The sequence below is a fragment of the Sarcophilus harrisii genome, chromosome 6 (genome assembly GCF_902635505.1).
Source record: "Sarcophilus harrisii chromosome 6, mSarHar1.11, whole genome shotgun sequence".
NCBI classification, from domain to species: Eukaryota; Metazoa; Chordata; class Mammalia; order Dasyuromorphia; family Dasyuridae; genus Sarcophilus; species Sarcophilus harrisii.
The window spans coordinates 155,938,535-155,957,781 of NC_045431.1; the positions used below are offsets into that span (position 1 = coordinate 155,938,535).

Genomic DNA, 19,247 nt, shown 5'->3' on the forward strand with positions numbered 1-19,247 from the left:
TTTAGCCACTAAGGAGAAGAGATGAACAAAGACCCCCCTTACTTAAATGTCTATTGGCTGCAAATCCCAAGACAATAGGACGGACCTAGCTACACACTCCATGGACTACTAATCATGGAAATCTTTGCTGGATGTTGGACACAAAGACTGGGAGATGAGAAATCCTTAAATTCCATTCATGTGGAATAAATACTTTCCCTTTCATTGATATATGGCTGAAATTGTGTGATATTCCTCTCCCCTATTCCTCCTCCTAGGAGACTGAGAAAAATTGGCTGTTGTGAACCATCTCTCTTTAGATTATGGAGACATAGCCAGAGGATTATGGATTTCCCAGAGGAGGATGAGCAGAATAGCTGCCCAAACCCTTATCTCGTGTCTTCACCAATCTTAAAAAAAAGAGAAAGTGAGCCTTCTTTGTAACAGCTCAACTATATTAAATGAACACAGCAGAGATTTGGGGGACCTGATATACAAGAAAATGAAATACTCTCTCTACTTAGCATTTCAACAATCAACCAACATTTACTAACTGGGTTATTGCCAAGCATTTTGACTTATGTCTTGCCACAGAGACTCCAATAATTTTGGAAGAAAGAGTGAGGCTGATGACTTTGCATACCTCTGTCTCACTTAAATTCGATTTACTTGTAAGTCTAGACATCACCCTCCTGATGTCATTGGTCCTCTTTAAGAACAACCAACAATAGCAAACACTTACTAACCAGGTGTAGCCATTACTATATATTAAGCATTGTACATACCAGAGATGCAAAAACAAGAATGACTGCCCTCAAGGAGCTTACATTCAATTAGAAGAGAGAGCATGCATATAATAAACATATATAAAAAGAAATACAAGATAAACTTTTTTTTAAAGGGAGTGAGGGCACCCCTAGGGGGACAGGAAAGGCTTCTTAGAGAAGTATTACTTCAGTGGTATGAAGTGAGATTTCCCTAGGAGAGCAAATTATAAGGTGAAAACTACTGATACCAAGAAGAAAAAAAGCTTATAACTTGTTAGTAAGAAAGAAGATAGAAAAGCTATGAAAATAGACACAACAAGAAAAAGTGAAACCTCTTGGGGTCATTTAGCATGAGGACAAGCAAGAATATAGTTTTATTTAAGAAGATTTTCATCAAATCAAAAGGTAAAATTCTGAAATTTAAAGAAATTTGGTAAAGATATAAACCAGTTATATGAAAAATTCATTTCTATAAATCAATAATAATAATAAATGAGACAGTATGTCCCTAGCTGAGCCTAGCACAAAGCAGACACACTTGCTTGCTTGATTGATTTTATATCCAGCTCTAGTCTGTCTTCACAACTTCAGGTGTACATCTCCAACTGCCTATTGGATATTGTGAACCTGGATTTCCCATAGCCATCTCAACCTCATTGCATACCAAATAGAAACTCATTCTCTTATCTCATGCCAAACAATTCCTTCCTCTTCCCCCATTTCAGCTAGAATTTATACATTACTTTAAGATTTGCAAAGTGCTGTACACATATTATCTCACTTGAGTCTCAAAATCCTATAAGGTAGGGTACTATTATTATCTCTATTTTACTGACAAGGAAACTGAGGCTAAGGAAGGTTAATTGGCTTGCTCAGGTCAAATAGCTAGTGAATATCTGAGGTTTTCCCGACTCCTGATTCAGCATTCTTAACCACCACACCATCTAGCTGTCTATTGCTGTTGAAGTAATCTTACCATGTCCATTTTTGTCTCTTCCCTCTCCCTCATCCCACATATCCAAATAGTTTCCAGATTTTATCCTTTTTCCATCTCCATTTCTTTTTTTGCACTTGGCCATCACTCTAGCTCAGACCCTCACCATCTCTTGTCTGAACTTCTGCAATAGCCTCCTAATTCGTTTTTGTCCCAAGACTCTCCCTTCTTCATGTTTATCCTCCACAAAGCTAAAGTGGACACATAAGGGAAAGACACAGAACAGCTGGAGATGATCAGATTTCCATCCCAGAAATTACACCAGCTACAGACTGTTCAGGTAACTGCCTCTTCGTGGGAGCTGTTAGCACATACTCCAAATATTGCCAAGTTCTTGAGAGTGCCAATCATCAGTCTTGCTTGCTAGCAAACATTCCAATTATTGCCAAGTTGGGATATAACAGTTAGGCACACTTATCTCTATCCATCATTGAACATCAGAAAGCTACTATAGAAAAGGAAAGAGCCTGAGGTCAACAAAAAAAAGAGTCTGAGGTCAATCTTTCTAAGTGCCTTCTTATCAATGATAACCATCTCCAACTGAAGCACTAGAGGAGACAAGGACTGGAAGAAGCAGGGAGGAGATCAGAGGATATCCCCAAGAGATCATTATGTCTTTCTATTTGGGTCATACTCTCAGGAAGACCTGGGAGATACCTGAGTAATGACCCCTAATCAGAAGAGTTTCTTGGTAATAGAACAAAAGTCCTGATTTCACTGACACAGTCAGTTCAGAAATTTCACCAAGATAGCTTAATTCAGGCTCCAATTACATGAACACAATGCCTTCTCCCTTCTCACTACTGAAAAATGAACTAATAAAGATCCATGAGTCAAAAAGCTCTTAAGTACCTGTCCTGGTATTCTCGATGAAGCCATATGTAGGCAAAGTGCTTATTTTGACTTCTGTATCTCTCTGGAGATTCCCAGGATCCACAGCCAGGAAATGGTGAAATGTGAGTGGTGCTCTCCCTCCTTCATCAACCTAAGTAAGAGAAAAAGGAAAAAGAACACCTTGGATTGGCTTATGTGCTGGAAAAAAAGACACTTATTTGGAAAGTGCTGCTTGGGGTGATCTTGCAGCAAAAGCTGAATTAGACCTACTGTGGGCTTGAGGAGGTACATCTAGGTACCTGAAAATTTTAAATGCATTTTCCCCAAGTTTTTTCCAAGTCACAATTAAACAGATGATGTATGATACAGTCAGTGCTTCTCTGCAAACCCAGGTCATGCTACAAAATAAAGCTAATTCTAAAATCATCAGACTCTCCAGTCTACATCCATCTTTCTGCAATTGTTTTAGTTAAAAAAAACTGTATCTCATCCAAAAAGTGACTGTCTAACCTTGCTTCCTTGGGATTCTGAGAAAAGGGGCTCAAGTTTCTATCTTTACTGATTCTAGTATAAAAATTCTGTGCCTTGTAAAATGTCAGGATAAAAAAGAAAAAATTGTTCATATCAGGCCTTAAGCCTGAGAGGGAGAGGGGAATAAATACAGTCCTCAAATTAAATTCCTTCTTTGTACCCCAAATTATAAGAACTTAGCTTAACCAGCATATAGTAGGTGCTATATAAATGTTTATTCTCTTCCTTCTTCCATAGACCAGTATGTGTTTTCTTACTCTCTTCCCAGCAATACTCTGGGACAAGCTACTACAGTGTGATCAATCAATTTATTAAGCACTATGTGCTTAATATTGATGTTAAACTACTATGTACTAAGTACTGGGGATACAAAAAAAGGCAAAAGGAAGTCCCTGATCTCAAGAAGCTACAAAAATGGTCTCCTAGTCTTCCTGCAGAATGGCCTGAAGCTTTAAGTCAGAGGTTCACACTAAGGAATCATGAAGGTTGCCAAGGAAGGAAGAATAGCCAAGAAATTCAGGAGAAAACTAGAAGAGGAACTTGAAACTTGTAGAACTTATGAGTATATTTGGATATGCTTTCTGAATTTTCATTTGATGGCTCACATCTACTAGTCACTCCAAGTTCTTTCACCATAGTACTTGAAGAAAGAAGCGTCAATCTTGTCTCAATAGAGAGTAACAGTGATTGCCCCTTCCTGACAAGAGATAACAAACCACTGTCAAAAAAACAGCTATTATCATGGGACTGCTCAGGAAAGAAGAAGGAATAGGGCTTATTCAGCCAGAAAATGATTCATTTATGTATGTCTATTCTGAAGGCTACTAATAGCACTGTCCATTGTTCTGAAAATTACTTACAGTGATAAGGTCAGCAAAAGTGAAAATGGGAGGCAGAGTCTGGACAGGTGTTATAATGACAGTAAATTTCTGATTGTTCAGTTGGTTGTTGTCAGCATCAGAGACAGAGAATTGGAAAATGTCAGTGATTGGTTGACTTTTTGCCTCAAATGAAGTTGAGTACCTATATAGGTCAAAATAAGAATAAAATTAGCAAGTCACATGAAGAGACAGGTAAAAGAATTATACTCAGGTTTAAAAAATGTCCCCAGTCAGAGTATTCTTTAAAGGAATAAGCAGCTTGTTATTTAATTATTCATTCAGGACAGGCAAGTCAGTTTATGGAAGAAGCAGAACACCTTGAATGAGAGGGAGGAGATAGCATGTGCCCAGAAATTAGACCACAGACATCTTGGTCTCCAGTTCATGGTTCTTTTCAGGACTTAAAACCAAGAGACTGGGGAATATTAATGCTTCCAATCCAAAGCTCCTGATATCATCCCAGGAATAGCCTCTAAAGAAATGAATCCCAGCACCTGCTCCAAGAGGTTCTATAGCGTCATAGCTACTGACTACCTAGAACAGAACATTCTTGCCACTTGGGATGTATCACAACTGACAAAGATTTCAATTTACACCAAAAAGAAAAAGTTTTCCATGAGTAAAGGGATAAAATATACATATATTATACACACATATGCCTGAAAGGTTTAACAAAAATTATGAATTTGTATTATCTTTCCTTTCTTTTTTTTTTTTTTAAGTTGAGTAGGAATAGTTGGTACTGTCAAAATAGCTCAACAGTAGAAACTGATTTCATTTTGTCAGTGGAAAAGACTTTAAAGAAGAAGCATTAAAATCTGCTTTATTGATACATCCTATGGACTATATCATTTTTGTTCACCCAAGTCTGACTATTTGTGACTCTATTTGGGGGGTTTCTTGGCAAAGATAATGAACTGGTTTGTTATTTCCTTCCCAGCTCATTTATAGATGAGGAAACTGAGCTAAACAGGATTAAGTCATTACCATGGTCACATAGCTAGGGAGTGTTTGACTCTTTGCTCAGTGCTCTATCCACTTTGCCACCTAGCCTATCATGTAACCTTTCCATTCAATTTGCAGCTTAAATATTTTGTATGTGTTGTCTCTTTAGTGGAGTATAAGCTGTTCAAGAGTTTTTCTATTTTTATTCCTACTGCTTTGCACAAAGCAAATGTTTTGTATACACAGAAAGTTGCCAGGGGCACTGAGGAATTAAATTATGTGCCAACTCTGTGGCCAACTTGTAAAATCCCTAGGAATAGGTCCTTTTTCTTCTGAATCATGTGTACCCTAGTATGATATAAATTAATTCGCTGATGAATTCAACCCTGAATTCAATGATGAATGAATATGTGAATGAGTAAATGAATGAATAGCACATCAACTATTTATAAGAGGAGAACTGGCCTGGAATTAGGGAATTGGATTCAAATCCTGATTTTAACACCTTATACTACTTTTGTGATCTTCCACCTTCACTTTCCTTCTCTGGCCTTCAGTTTCTTCTGCAAAATGAAAGGACTGACAGATGACGTATGTCAGATTTCTCCTTCCTCTCCACTGAAATTAAAGTTACTATTTCCAAAAGGGTAATTTATGAGCGATAGCACTCAAACTTGAAGTGGAAATAAGTGTGTAATACTTCTCACTCCCAGAACTGCCTCAATTTCTGGCTCTTTGTTGCAGAACAAAGAGGAAGAAGAACAGAGTATGTAAGAGTCTTAGCAGTGATGAAAAATTAAACAAATTTTTTTAAAATTAGCAGCAAAATCTGTCAAGGAAATAAATGGGTTACCTGATTTTCTGATTGTTGATGTCTTCCATAGTAAAGTTAGAAATCTCTGAGAGTTCTTCTACCATTAGTCCTGATGTTCTTGTGAGAGTCCCATATGTTGGTACAGAAAATAAATGAATCCATATCTTTGAGTCAGGGGAAGAATTATCCTAATAAAGTTTTCAAAAAAATAAAGAAAGAAAAGATAACACATGAATCCTTTCATGTCAAACCTTTTGTCAAACCTTTCAAGCAGATGTGTGGGTGTGTGTAATATATGTATATTTTCTCCCTTACTCACTGAAAAGTTGTTTGTTTTGGTAAAAACTGAAATCTTTGTGAGCTGTGATATGTCCTAAATTGTCCTTCCTAGAATGCTTAACTGAAAATGCTCTGGGTCCTCCATGCTCTCTTAGTCAAAGTTACGAAGTGAAGTAAAATTTGCATAAGAGATGTAAAATAGATTCTGACATCCACAGAACATCCTACTTGCTACTCAAACTTTCTGACCAATAGAAGGCAGAAGACTGGAGTCATTTATCTCTAGAAACAAATGCCAGTTCTTTGCAGGAATGCCAGAAGGAATCTTACTGTCTGATTACTATTCAAATTCTATCATAGCAAATAAAATGTGATAGAAACATGTATCAAAAATTGTCAATATTAACTAGATAATGACAAACCACTTAATCAATTTAATACCCTATGTGACAAAATTTTAGCACAATGAAGAATTTACTTCCAACTCCAAATTTTGCCAAGTTATCTCTCTGATGCATAGTTCTGACCATGTTATTCTTATTAAAAAATCTTCCAGAAGAATCTAACAAATAAACTCATGATTTTGTCATTCAAGATGCCTCCACAATCTGGTTCCAAATTCTATTTCCAGGCTTATATTATTTCTTTTCATCAGTAATGCCTTCCATTAATAAATATCTCTTGAATTTAATTGATTCATGTTTCCATCAAATTAATTATTCATTTCCAATTTGCATTCTACTCTCTACAGACCATTTGCTTGTATTACCTCTTACTTCATTCTTAGAGTTCCCTTTCTTTTACTCGGCCTCCTTCATTCTCCATTTGATGAGAATCCAATGAGATAATAAAGTGATCTAGAAATCTTACCAAAAGATTTCTGCTACATTTATGTGGCTATCATAATTGTTACTATTATTCTTTCAAGACTCAAATCAAGGGACAATTCCAGTTTCATGAAAGCCTTCCCTGTCACCTCTTTCCCTTTTGAACTGATCCCCTTCTTGTATTTTTAAAATTACACTCTTCTCTGATTTCAATCACATTTTCTCTGATATTTCATGGTCTTTTGTGTATATTTTCCCCTTTCTTAATGGATTTTAAGCTTCCTGAGAACAAAGGCTACGTCTGGCCTATTTTTGCATTCTAAGCATTTTGCTTAAAAAGTTTGATTATGGTTATCAGACCGCAATTATTATCATTTGTTGAATTGAACTGAATCCATACCTTTTACAGTTACTATTAATTAACCTTCAGTCAGGTTTTGGCCAAACTACACTCCTATACATTCATTAACTTGATGGAACCTTTTCCATCCCTATACCTTTGGTCATGCTCTCTGTAATTACCAGGCCTTATCAAATGAATCTGACTCTTCAAGGTCCAGCTCAGATTCTACCTTCTGATTTCCAGAGAGGTCTTCCTTCAGTGAACCATGATGAATATTTTGTTTCTATCTCTAGCATACATATATTTACCTTGGTTCATATGTATTTATGCACTTGCTTTATGAACTGGTAGACTTTAAAGATCTCAACCACTTCCTTTTATCAGTGGAGAAATTCAGACCCAGAGAAGGAAGTTACACATTTTAAGTAATGTTTCCAGCTAATGGCAAAGCCAAAAAGGAGACTCAGTGAGCTAGAAGGTCTCAGAGGCCATCTAGACCAACCCTTTTATTTTAGGTGAGAAACTGAGGTCAGAGAAATTATATACTTTATCAAGTATTAAAACAGGTAAGGTGATCTTACTCCAAAGTCAATGGAAAGCTCCATATTATTTTCACTGTATTCTGCTCTCTTTAAGCATCTTAATTCCAGTGTCAGGTCTTTTCCAACACAATCCAGCTCCCATTCATTTCCCATCTAGAGAAAAAAACTCACTGCCCTTTCTTTCTCTATGTCCGTTCAGGATATACTTTGGATCTCTTAAGTATCTTTTAGATACTTAATATATACTTTTGGTTAATTGAATTGGATACAACCATTGCCTTCTGCCTCTTTCCTTGCATGCTTGTATCATTCCATGTGCCTGATACTATATTGACATATCATGAGTTGTCCCCATCCCAAATCATTCTCTGCTTCAATTAAAGCCTATTCTGTTACAGAATGACTTTCCCCACCTTGCTGCATATTCTTTGCAGGCCCACTACAGAGCAGTTCTGGAAAGAGTTTCCCATGAGACAAGAGTCCCCAGCAGCTGTCAAGCTAAGTTGTTATATTATAACTTTAAATAAGTCTTTAGCATATATGCTATGGCTACACCAGCCTGAAATAGTTCTTTTAAATTTCTCTGCTCTGCTGGGCAAATTCACATTCAATCAATTTCTTAAAACCAGTATTAAGTGCCCAATAGAGCTGCATTTTGATATGCAGGGTAGAATGTGTGGTTAATGGGCAGGAACTGCTCCTGGAGAGAAGCTTTGGGTTTTCAAACAATGACTTTTTGAGGCTTGGCGGTCTATTGATTAAATTTGTATTCAAATGTCATTATGGATTCATGAGTTTCATAAGAGTCAATAGGCCAGAATTTATGGCAAAAATCACCTGTCAATTAGAAAATCAGAAAATGAAAGCTACTTTTGAGTTGTAAGAGGCCCATGAATAGTGTCAGAGGGGAGCGATTTCCCATAACATTAAAAAACAATTGGGGAATAAAATCTGCAGGAGAGAAATTGTTCCCAGGCCAACACTTTATTTCCCTTCTTCCTGTTCAGAACTAGATATTATAGTTAAGCTATAAATGTATTTAAAACATATGGATGATTTTTTTAAAGTGTCAGATCATTACTGATTATGGTTTCAAATTTGGGAAGAAAAATCTAAGTACTCAAAGAACTAACATTTAGGTAATCATGAATCATCTTTTACTTTAAAATCATCTCTAATTATACAGGAAAATGTATAGACATATAAACATAAGTATATATATGCACATATATTCTATATAAATGAACACATTTTTATTAATACACATACATGTGTGTATTTAATTAACATGTATGTATATATTTGTAAAAGCTACAAAATTAAAGCAGCAATAACCAAGTCAGTCACAGAGTGACAATTCAAATGTAGACTTCTATCTACGTTATTTCCCTTGACAAAAAAAATTAGCTATCTAGCCTTGGAAACACTAAGAACACCACAACAAAAGCGTTTGTATGTATCTGCACATATATACATGTATATCTGGGCATGTAAAATACACCCTGAAAGAAAATAATAATGTTATTACATATAAATAATTTTGTTTCTAGGTTACAGATTTGCAAAGAAAGTGGAAATTAAAACAAAAAAAAGAAGTTTTAAAATTCCTTTTATGTTCCTAATTGATTGACTGATTGATGATAATTTGAGAAAGATCTATACCCTAAAAATGGCTATAATATTTCCTATTTAAAAGAAAAAAATAACTAGACCAAGAGAAAAACCATACTGTCTATTGGCTTCAGATATGCTGTATCTCTTAATTAAAGGCTAGGTAAACCAAAATCTTGCATAGCTTTGCCTCTAGTAGGAAGTAGTAATTCTATGATTCTTGGTCCTGCTTTTGCCTCCTTCTCCCCTTTCTCTCAAATTCTGATGCCTTTGGCTGCAATATTAACTACATTGACCACTCAAAGGAGAAGCCTCAGCTTCAATCCCTCCCCCCCCCAAAAAGCCATTTTATATATATATATATATATATAATTTAATTTATATTAAAATTATAAAGGTGGACAGCTGAATAAAAAGGTGGACAGCTAATAAATTCACTTTACCTTGAAATCAGAGTGTGACTTAGAAGGTGTGGTTTGGCTAACCAGAAAGCAGCAAAGTAAATTGTTATGTGACTCCTTCTATTCCTCAAAATTGTGGTATGTGTTGCTTGACAAAGAAACAGAGCCAGTACTATATTTCTGTCTATCAGAGTATGGTATTTGTGGGACACTTCAATGTCTCATTAAAAGCACAAAAGTTGCTGTCCTTTGAAAAATAAACAATCTTCTGAAGGATAAATAATTTTTGATAAAAGGGGACCTTGGAAAAGCTAGAGAAGGACTTGAATCTGAAATCTTCACAACCTGGCTCCTTCCTACCTTTCCAGTCTTTCTATATCTTCCTTCTTGTCACACATTCTACAATCCATTGACATTGGATTCCTTGACATTCCTTGAATATATCCTATCCCCTGACTTTATGCTGGTTCTCTGGTTGCTCCTAAGTCTGGAAGGTTCTCCTTCCTCATTCCCACCTTCTTGCTTCCTTCATCTCAGCTCAAATCTCACTTTCTACAAGGAGACTTTCTTGGTCCCCCTTAATGTTAGTGCCTTCTCCCTTCCATATTTTCTGAATAGATCTTATCTGTAAATACTTCTTTATACATTGTCTCTCCCAAAAGAATGTCAGTCCCTTGAAAGTAGGGATTTGAACAAGTTTCTCTCATAAAGAACTCATTTCTCAAATGAGAATGGAGTTAAATATATAGAAATAAGAGCCATTCCTCAATCAGATAAAGTAATTAAAGCTATCTATAGCCATATGAAAAAATGCTTTAAATCTCTATTGACGGGAGACATGCAAATTAAAAGAATTCTAAGGTACTATCTCATACCTATTAAATTGGTTGATAGGCCAGAAAAATAAAATGACCAATGATGCAGGAGATGTGGAAAAAATGAGACATTAATATACTGCTAGTGTAGTTTGAACTGATTTGACCATTCTTTAGATCAATTGGAACTATGCCCAAAGGGCTATAAAATCATAGAAGTACTCTGACTTAACAATACCACTACTAAGTTTGTAACCCAAAGGAGATGATAAAACAAAAAGAAAAAGAACCTCTATGTGCAAAAATAAATATATACATACACACACATATATATACATAAATACATGTAAATATATAAAAATATATATAGTAGCTCTTTTCTGGTGGCAAAAAATTGGGAAATTGAAGGTATACTCATCAAGTGGCAAATGGCTAAACAAACCATACTATGTGCTTGTGATAGAATATTATTGTGCTATAAGATATAGGAAACTCAAAAAAATCTGAGAAAGATTTCTATGAGCTGATACAAAGTGAAATGTATTGTGTACCAAGTAACAACAATATTACAAGATGATTAGCTATGAATGACTTAGTCATTCTCAGCAACACAGTGATCCAAGACAATCCAAAAGTACTTATGATGAAAAATACTATTCATCCCCAAAGAAGGAACTAATGGTGTCTGTATACATATTGAAGCATATTTGTTTTTACTTTCTTTGTTTTTTTAAGATTTAGGGAAATGTTTTGCATGAGTAGAATTGCTTGCCTTCTCAACAAGGGAGATGGGGAGTTTGGAATTCAAACTTAAAAACAAATGTTAAAAATGTTTTTGCATGTAATTGAGGGGGAAATAAAATAGTAATTTTTAAAAAGCCTACAATCAAAGAAACAGTACCAAAATTTTTTTTATATTTTTATTTTATCCCTAGTATTTAGTACAGTGTTTGGCAAATAATAAGTGCTTGATAAATGCTTGTTGACTGATTGACTGAGGGAAGTACTCCAGAAGGGAAAGGCTCTATCAAAGAGGAGTAGAATGTATCTGAGTAGAATCAGAAAATAAGTTTTCAAGATCAGAGATAGTCAGCCCTGGCCATTGCTGTAGATTCTGCTGTTTAAGGTCAGTCATTCAGATCAATGATGAATAGGGTGATTATAAGAACTTACCACATAAGCAAGGTGTGATCTAGTAAGAGTAACGGAACTTTTGCTGGGGACAGTGGCAGTCAGCAAGGAGCCTGTGGCCATTCGGGGACCACTGCGATCGACCCATGACACCTCCACATTCACTAAGGTAGTTGCTGTGGCAATGCCATCAGTGACGGAGATCTCCATGCTGTCTTCCAAGGCTGATGAGCCATCGTGAACATACTGTAGTGCATTCTGTGTGATGTCCTCGTAGGTGAAGGGGTCACCTTCCAAAAACAAACAGAGCACACATCTTTAGATCCAAGATTCCAAAGCAGGTGACACATTTAGAACTTGTTTTCCTAAGGAGACTGAATCAAAGCATAGTATTTTCACCTTTTTATTTGTTTCTTTCTTTCCTGTGGCTTTTTCCCCCTTTGGTCTAATTTTTCTTGCACAACATGACAAATATGGAAATATGTTTAAAAGGACTGTACATATTTAACCTATATCAGGTTGTTTGCTGTCTTGAGGAAGGCGGGGGCGGGGCAGGGAAAGGAGAAAAAAATTGAGAACACAAATTTTACAAAAATGAAAGTTGAAAACTATTTTTACATGTATTTGAAAAAAATATTGATAAAAAGAAAGAATTTGTTCCCTTCTATTTTCAAAAGAAAATGAGAAAAAAATTGATACTTGGAAATCTTTTTTCTAAGCAAGGAAGTCAAATTATTTTGGGGTATAAGTGTTTAAAAATAAAAGATCTAAAACTTGGGGGAAATGACAGGGCTCCATCAAAGGTATTGCAAGGAAGCCTGAACTTCTCTTTCTGGGCAACCAGACTCATGTAAGAAGGACTTTGATTTGTCTCTCATGCTAGTTGGTCAAAGGCTATTGAAGTCACCTCTCAATAAGCTTAAATAAATCACAATACATTTTTCTCTGGACTCATGAGTATGAGCACTCATTTTCTGTGTGGTAACATAAAGCTGTGTGGAAGTAGAGAAGCTGGGTTCAAATCCTACCTCTAAAGTCAATGAGCTGTGTAACCTTAGGAGGGTGACTTAAGTTCCATGGTTCTCAATTTCCTCATTGATAAAAGAAAGGGGTTGGATTAGAGAGCCTTCAAGTGTCTCTCCCAAGTCTATGTGTTCCACAATGATGCCAATTGGTGCTGAGGGCTATTTGAGGATAATTGTGGAGAACAGCCTTGGAAGTCAAGTAGCCCCTTAAATTCTATTGTAGCAGCCCAACTTCTGAGCACAGACCAAAAGGACTTAAGTTTTACCACCTATGATCTCTAGAAGGATATAGGGATAGCCTTAGGAAGATATGAGATGATACCTCAGACTTGGCAATTCTGAAAATGTGTGTGTGTATGTGAGGGGGGACCTTAGTCTGGCCTGGACTAAAACATTGGGAATATCTGGAAATATATATATATATATATATATATATATATATATATATATACACACACATCTATGAATATATATAAAGGTATACACACATACACACATTTATATACATATATACATCTACACATATATTTATGTGTATATATACATAATTTAAATAAGCCAATTTCACTTGAATTAGGAAAATATCTTAAAAATTTTTGTAGAGAGGGAAGTAACACAAATCCAAGCTAAGCAACTATGGCAAAATTGGCTTTCAAATAGCCCATTTTTCAAGCACCTCCAAACAGCTATTCTGAAGGATCTCATCAACTATCCCTCTATGCCTTGGAAGTATACAAGATTTGATTTATGATTTTTTCTGTAATAATTTCCACCCAACAGGTCAAGGGAAGAAGAGGAGAAGAACTCCTACCTGTGTTCATAGGCCCTTGGAACTCAGCTGTGTTCCTGAAGAGTGCACCATGCAAGGGTGGCTTCACTAGCTCAAAGGAAAGGTTTTCAGGAGCCATGCTGGTATCACTCATTGCAAGCTGAATCCCTATAGAGAGAGGGATAATGAGGACATGATGTTTCCAAAGAGTCTTAACATGTAAAGTTTCCTCTGTAATACATAACCCATTGGATGGTACCCAAGCTATGTCAGATTATATTCCTATCCACCAAAAAAAAATGGCATTCTATCTATTTTTTCTTGTGTCACATGATAACTGTGGAAATATGTATAGAAGAATTGCCCATATTTAATACATATTGGATTACTTGCCGTCTAGGGAAGGGTGTGGGGAAGGGAAAAAAATTTGGGACACAAGGTTTTGAAAGGGTGAGTGTTGGAAATCATCCATGTATATGTTTTGAAAATAAAAAGCTTTAATAAAAAATTAAATTAAAAATGGTATCATAGATAAAAAACACACATCACTTGTGTGATGATAATTTTGATATATCTACCCAACTTAATCAACATTTATTCAGTTAATTGTGACTTGATGATATTGATGATTGTCTTAGTGAATTAAGCAGAATAGAATTAAGAGTAGGGTAATTATATAAGTTAATGCTATTAGGGTAAGAGTTATGATTAATTAAATAGATGATTATATTTGATTTATCAGATAGATTAGCTATCAATAGGATCAGTATATCAGCAGTATGTTGCACATATACACACACATTTCCAAGGACAAAGTGCTCATAATAAGGATCATTTGCTTCTCCCTCTTTAGGAATCATTTCATCCCACTTTCTAGTGATCTTTGCTTCAAATCCACAATTTCCTTGATCCATAAGATACTGTTGGTCAAACATTAGTGTTTGATGGCCTTTAAAAAGCCCAAAATCTTGATGCAGGGATCATATGATCTGTGGAAGACCCTGAAATATTGCTGATAGAATCTTATGACCTTTGCAAAGAGACTGCTAAACTGCTCTGCAGTTGATGGACTTTAGTTGTTGACCTGTATTTAATAACCTATGAAAGGCCTATTTACAAGGTGATTATGATTGATGGGCATTGCCCTTAGCAAACCATAAGATTTCACCAATTCTGGAATTGGTCAATCATGGAATTGTGCCATCTCATACTATTTTGATACTTCCTCAATGGCTATGAAAGTAGCTTTTCCCCAAGCAGAAGGGTCCCTGACTGTGAGAAAAATCTTAGAATTAATTAATTAGGGACCACCAGCATCCATAATAAATTGAATATGCTCAGGGCTCTGTCTTAATGAGTTTCACTACAGATTGGAATTATATGGTCCACACCTAGAGTCCAGAAGACTTAAGATTCAAATACTGTCCCAAATACTTAGCAACTCAGTGATCTTTCTTGACCACAAGGAGAGTCATTTAAGTTCTTTTGGCCTCAGTTTCCCAATTGATAAAAAGAAAGGATGGGGAGCCATGAGCTCTAAGTTTCCTTCAATTTCTAAAGCTATAATCCTAGAATCCTATATAGGCAGCCTTCAACTTAGTCAATAAGTCAAATTCCAAAAACTCAAATTGCAACCCCAAATATCTAGAATTCAGAAAACATTCTCTTACACGCACAAAAAATGTGTTGGTTAAGTTCCCAGGTTTCTCTCAAAACCCATTCAGTCCAAAATGTAGTTGAACCATGTCAGTAGCAATATCTCTTTGATTGCAACATCTTAGAAGTATGAGGCCACATGATACAAATAAGGGAGAAGGAAGGAATGGATATAGCAGACGAAGAGGGGAAAGTCAGGAAGGGAGGGATGGAAAGAAGGTAGAGAAATTACTACACAGAGAAAAGATTTCATTCAGTTTCTTGGTTTCTTCTCTCTGGTGCTCTCTAAGGCCCAAATTATGAAACTGATAGCTAGCATTTATTTAGTACTTTAAGTTTTGCAAAGCATTTTACAAATGTCCCATTTTATCCCCACAACATTCCTGGATGTTATTATTAACTCCATTTTGCATATGAGAAAACAAAAGCAGACAGAGATGAAAGTTTTGGCCCAGGGTCACATAGTAAGTTGACAAATGTCACATTTGAACTCTGGTCTTACTGACTGCTGTTCTATCTACTGCTCCTCCTAGCTGCCTAAAGATAGACTTACCTTACACCAACCAAGTATTCTATGCTTCAAAATCACACCTTCACCTCAGAGGGCAATTAGTTAATTTACATTAATTAGGAAGAAAAATCTTACTGCATTAATTCACTAATTAGTTCTCTAATTAACCACTATAATTTAATTCCTTATCTTTCAAGAAGTAACTACAATTTTAAAAGAAGTTACATCTTAACTAAAATAAAACTTTATCTTCTGGAAACTCATGGATTGTTAAAAGTCAAATGAAAGAATTCTGAGTTCTGGACAATATAGGAGAAGATATTTTGAGGTGACCAACCTTGATTCCTTCAAATCAGCTTCCCTTTGCATTTTCCTTTGTTTTCCCCTTCTTTCTCTCTTGAGCCCACAGATTCTCTACTACCTTCATTTTCCCCCCTTTTAACTCTCTTAGCAATGAGGCTTCCATGAGTGGGCATGATAGTATTGGGTCAACCATGCTTGCAGTAGTTATAAGCTATTTCTAAGTCAAGGGTAAGTACTGGGGACAGCTGCTACATATTCCAAAAGACAGCTGATGAGACACATTTCCCAGCTCATTATGCTTATCGCCTTATTACTAAAATGCATTCCCACAAAAGAAAATAAACTCCTAATGACAAACATTGTCAAATATGAATTTGATGAGGGCTCTGGTCCCCTTGACACTTATAGTCTCCTAAATTACTCTTTCTCCCATCTAGACTTTTCTGACTTTGCTGAAAAGAAAACAAGAATGTTTCATAGTGAAATTTTCTCTCATCTCTGCTCTCTTTGGTTTTAGAGACAGCAATAAATCAAATAACTGGAAACTCGGAAATACATTCTATGTTGTCTTGCGTCAGTGAGAGTTGCCCTCTGAAGGGTTTATTTCCATCCCATTTATATGTATATGGGAAAGTGGAGGGCCAAAGGGGAGAACAAACCATTGCCTATATCTTCTGAAAGGAGATAGTTATAGTTTCTTGGTGCCAGTTGGGACAGGCTCAATCCATCCAGAGGGATCAGTGTCGTAATAGAGCTGCATTTCAACAACCACTTCTCTCCACAACCCAATTGATCTTCCTTACCCACATTAGCTTGACCTCCTCGGCTGACCTCAAGAAATGGAACTGTGATCTGGAACAGCGGGGCTTGCTGATGAATGGGAAGTAAGTGGATGATAAACATCATTTCTTCTGTTGTGTGCTCTCCATTTGAAACTGGAAGGGATGAAAAGCCCATATATATAAATCAACTAGTAGTCTGATGGTATATAGGTTGTTTCTATGTGTACATATCCCATATCTTTTTGAAAGAACTGCAATACTTTCAAAAGATCTTAACAAATCAGGAAAGTACTACATGCTGAACCAAACTAGCAAAGCTTTTTAAACTGGGTAAGAAATAGCTAAAAAGATCACAATGACACAATCAGACCAGCCTGTTAGTTCTAAAATGCGGTGATTCTGATAAATGTTTATGAAAAAATTTTAACATAAATTATTCTCTCACTGAAGAGGTGAGAAAAGGCATTTATTTACTTATTCAAAGAATTCTTTTGGATTGGTTCATTCTTCTGCATCTCTAGAGATGAGTTTTGATTCATAGAGTCTGTTTAAATCATGCAGGTGCTTCCATAATGGAGGGAAGCTTTGTTCCAACAAAAATAATAACAAAAACTCTACATTTATAACAAAGATGGAGTGTATGTGCACACAAGAATAATTATGATGTCATTTTGAAGACAAGAAAATGGAGATGATGTGATTTTCATTTATCATGCTCTATAAACTGCATAAAGAATGTTATAGCATCTAATTTTCCTAGGTTATTTGAAAAGCAAGTAACTCTTAATCTCCTGGATTACTAGCACCTTCTTTCTCCTGCTTATCAAAAGCATATACTTTTCTTCAAGCAAGTAAACAAGAACTTATTAAGCACCTGCTATGCATCAGAACCTATGCTAAGCACTTTACAAATATTTCATTTGATCCTCACAACCATCCCACAAGGTAGGTGCAAAAATCTCAAGAAAACTGAGGCAAGGAAAGTTTAAGTGATTTTTCTTAGGTCACACAGCTGTTAAGTGTCTGAGATTAGATCTGGACAGAGATCTCATTAAGTCTTGGGCTAACACTCTATCCACTGTCCCATCTAGCTGTGGGTGAACTAGAAAATTATCAACAAATATAAATTTTTCCATATATAAAAAATGCAACAAAGAGGATTATATATAAGCAGCAATATGTACAGCTTGTTTTATCTGTGTATAAATATAGATATGTATATATTTATATATGTATATGAAAATTTAATTTTGTAATCCCAACACTGCCCTTCATGCTTTTCTAAAAGGTAGATTTTGTGCATGTTGAAATAACTTCTTTTTAAAGAATATTTATAAGTACTTGAGAACAAGGTAGGTTGCATTTAGGAAGATGAACATTTTCATTGATTCAAAGCTTCTCCTTTGGATAAAAACCCATTTTTGTTAAGACCAATATTCTAGTGATTCTCAATGGCTAAAAAGCACTTCATACAACAATTTCTGAAGAATCAAAATGGTGGCTGAATCAAAAAGCAATAGAGAACCATACATATGCCAACATTAATATATATATATATATATAATCCATTATCACCATGGTACATGTGACACAAATAATGATATAAAGATATATTGTAGGGATGATCAGAAAAGGAGGTAGATAGATTTTATAGAAAGTTAAGGCAGATAAAGTTCAAGTGCTACAATGGTATCCACATATTGGTAAAAGACCAGCATGCTGGGAGCTCCAATGTTAGATATAGGGGAGGACAGAGATAAACATAAGATGAGTAGACCCTAATGGACTTCATTGATATATGGATACAGGATCGTGTACTTCTTTATGACTATGGAGAAAACTATTGTTAAACATTCAAGATGTCCTATGCTGACAAATAAATAGTATTTTGAGAAATAGATGAATGGATTCATGTGCATAGAAAGTTAGTTTTAAAATTTTTCTCTTATGCAACAAACTTGGGACAGGTGGGTAATCAGGAGGATCTGAGTTCAAATCCAGTCTCAGACCCTTACTAGCTATGTGATCCTGGACAAATCATTTAACCCTGTTTATCTCAGTTTCTTCATCTATGAAATAAACTGGAGAAGGAAATGGCAGACTACTTCAGTATCTCTGCCAAGAAAACCCCAAATGGGGTCATGGCATGACTGAACAACAAGATGCAGGACTTTGTGCAAAACACTGGAGATACAAAAAGAGAAAAGAAAGAGCTTAAAGGGAGACATATTGTACCTATATAGGGATATAAAAACAGATGAAATATATTCACAATAATGGGAGAAGCAACATGAGAGGCACAAAAAAATTATGAGATCAGGCAAAGATTCATGTAGAGATTGGGACTTGATTGGATCCAGGACTAAACAATGCTTTTTAAGAAGTGGAGGTGAGGAGAGAGTGAATTTTGATGCAAAGAAAGGTACAGAGGAGAGACAGAATGCCATGGATGAGCAACAGTAAGAAAAGTGTGATTGGGCAATGTACAGGAAGAGAGTTAAGTAAGA

At 35.7% G+C, this 19,247-nt stretch overlaps 1 protein-coding gene across 1 annotated transcript in view; it reads right to left on the minus strand.

Moving 5' to 3' along the window:
* The window catches only part of FRAS1 (Fraser extracellular matrix complex subunit 1), a 483,962-nt gene that overhangs the window by 95,714 nt on the left and 369,001 nt on the right, over positions 1–19,247 (minus strand). Inside the window, exons 35-40 of the mRNA XM_012552056.2 lie at positions 16,762–16,893; positions 13,531–13,656; positions 11,737–11,984; positions 5,785–5,933; positions 3,966–4,128; positions 2,593–2,725 (exon numbers count right to left, since the gene is read on the minus strand). Coding sequence (XP_012407510.1) covers positions 2,593–2,725; positions 3,966–4,128; positions 5,785–5,933; positions 11,737–11,984; positions 13,531–13,656; positions 16,762–16,893 — 951 coding nt within the window. The remainder of the gene's footprint in view (positions 1–2,592; positions 2,726–3,965; positions 4,129–5,784; positions 5,934–11,736; positions 11,985–13,530; positions 13,657–16,761; positions 16,894–19,247) is intronic.